The following is a 1,777-nucleotide window of genomic DNA, read 5'->3' on the forward strand; positions in this document are numbered from 1 at the left end:
CCCCCGGCCCCCGGCCCCCCCTGACACGCCCACCCCTCTCCATCGCCCCACAGCTCCAAAACATCGTCAATGCCAACAGCATTGGTTTCGGCAACCTGACCTTCGAGTCGGACAAGTACATCCTTGTCCGCGAGCAGAATGGTGATGCCGTCAACCTTGCGATTGTCGACATGGCCAACCCCACCCAGCCCAGCCGTCGCCCCATGCGCGCCGACTCCACCATCATGAACCCCGCCGGTTCGATCATCGCCGTCCGTGGTATGTTTCTCCCCTCCTCGCCGGGGCCGCGGCCGGGGCCGGGCTCCCGGCCATTATGCCCCTCTTTCCTCCACCATCCCTCTTCCTCCCTCCCCCTCCCCCGAATGTCATGTGTCTGACTTCCGCCCGCTTGTCCTTTGCTGCTGCCTCCTCCCCCCCCCTTCCCCTGGCCCTCCCCCCTCCTGCCTACAGACAGCGACCAGATCCAGCTGCTGAACATCGAGAAGCGTGCTCGCCTCAAGAACAGCACCCTCGCCGGAATTGTCTTCTGGAAGTGGGTTGACGCTTCGACCATCGGTATCGTCACCCAGGATGCCGTGTACCACTGGTCGGTCGAGGGCACCTCGGCCCCGGTCAAGATGTTCGACCGCCTGCCAGCCATGGCCAGCGCCCAGATCATCAACTACCGCGCCAGCCCCGACAACAAGTGGCTGTTCGTCATTGGCATCACCCTTGATGTACGTGCACAGGCAGGCACATACACACACACGCACGCACGCACGCACGCACGCACGCACGCACGCACGCACGCACGCACGCATGCGCTCCTTTCATGGGTCCCTCTTTGGCGCACATCGCCCCTTCGCAACTCCCTCTTGTCCCCCCCCCCCCGCCGCCCGATCTCTGACCTTGGTGCCGTCACCCACAGAACACCCGCATCAACGGTGCCATCCAGCTGTACAATGTCGACCGGTCGATCTCCCAGCCGATCGAGGGCCACGTCGGTACCTTCGCCACCTTCAAGATGGACAACAACCCCCACCCGACCAAGGTCTTTGCCTTCGCCACTCGCAGCGCCTCCAGCTCCATGCTCTGCATCCTGGAGATCGACCCGTCCGAGGGCAACGCCGCCTACCAGAAGAAGCAGATCCCGCTGAACTTCTCCCCGGAGATCCCCTCCGACTTCCCGATGGCCCTGCATGCCTCGAGCCGCTACAACATGCTCTTCATGCTGACCAAGTATGGCTTCCTGCATGTGTTCGACATTGAGACCGGCACCCAGATCTTCCTGAACCGCATCTCCTCCGAGACCGTGTTCATCGCCACGGATCAGCCCTCCACCGGTGGTCTTGTGGCCATCAACAAGAAGGGCCAGGTCCTGTCGGTCAGCATCGACGAGCAGCAGATCGTCCCCTACATCATCAACACCCTCAAGCGCAATGACCTGGCCATTCGCGTTGCCTCTCGCTGCAACCTCTCCGGTGCCGACAGCTTCTTCAGCACCCAGTTCGAGAACCTCTTCCAGCGCGGTAGCTACCTGGATGCGGCTCGCATTGCCGCCTCCTCGCCCAAGGTGCGTGCGCAGGCGGCTCGGGGATTGGCCCCTCCTCCCCTCCCCTCCCTGCTTTTCTCTCTGTCCCCCCCCCTCGCCCCCTCGCCCCCTCGCCCCATCCCACTTTCTTCCCTTTCGCCATGTGTGCACTCAATGTGTCACGGGCGGTGTCTCGGCGGGGCCGTCATGCGCGCCCGCATATCTCACGGCCAAGGTGTCACCAGCACCACTGACCACAGGCATCCC

The 1,777-nt window shown here is 63.5% G+C and overlaps 1 protein-coding gene across 1 annotated transcript in view; it reads left to right on the forward strand.

Annotated features, from left to right (window-relative positions):
• The window catches only part of H696_04536 (clathrin heavy chain), a 6,461-nt gene that overhangs the window by 530 nt on the left and 4,154 nt on the right, over nucleotides 1–1,777 (forward strand). Inside the window, exons 3-5 of the mRNA XM_009498416.1 lie at nucleotides 54–258; nucleotides 451–716; nucleotides 908–1,552. Coding sequence (XP_009496691.1) covers nucleotides 54–258; nucleotides 451–716; nucleotides 908–1,552 — 1,116 coding nt within the window. The remainder of the gene's footprint in view (nucleotides 1–53; nucleotides 259–450; nucleotides 717–907; nucleotides 1,553–1,777) is intronic.

The sequence above is a fragment of the Fonticula alba genome, assembly GCF_000388065.1.
Source record: "Fonticula alba strain ATCC 38817 unplaced genomic scaffold supercont2.7, whole genome shotgun sequence".
Classification (NCBI taxonomy): domain Eukaryota; order Rotosphaerida; family Fonticulaceae; genus Fonticula; species Fonticula alba.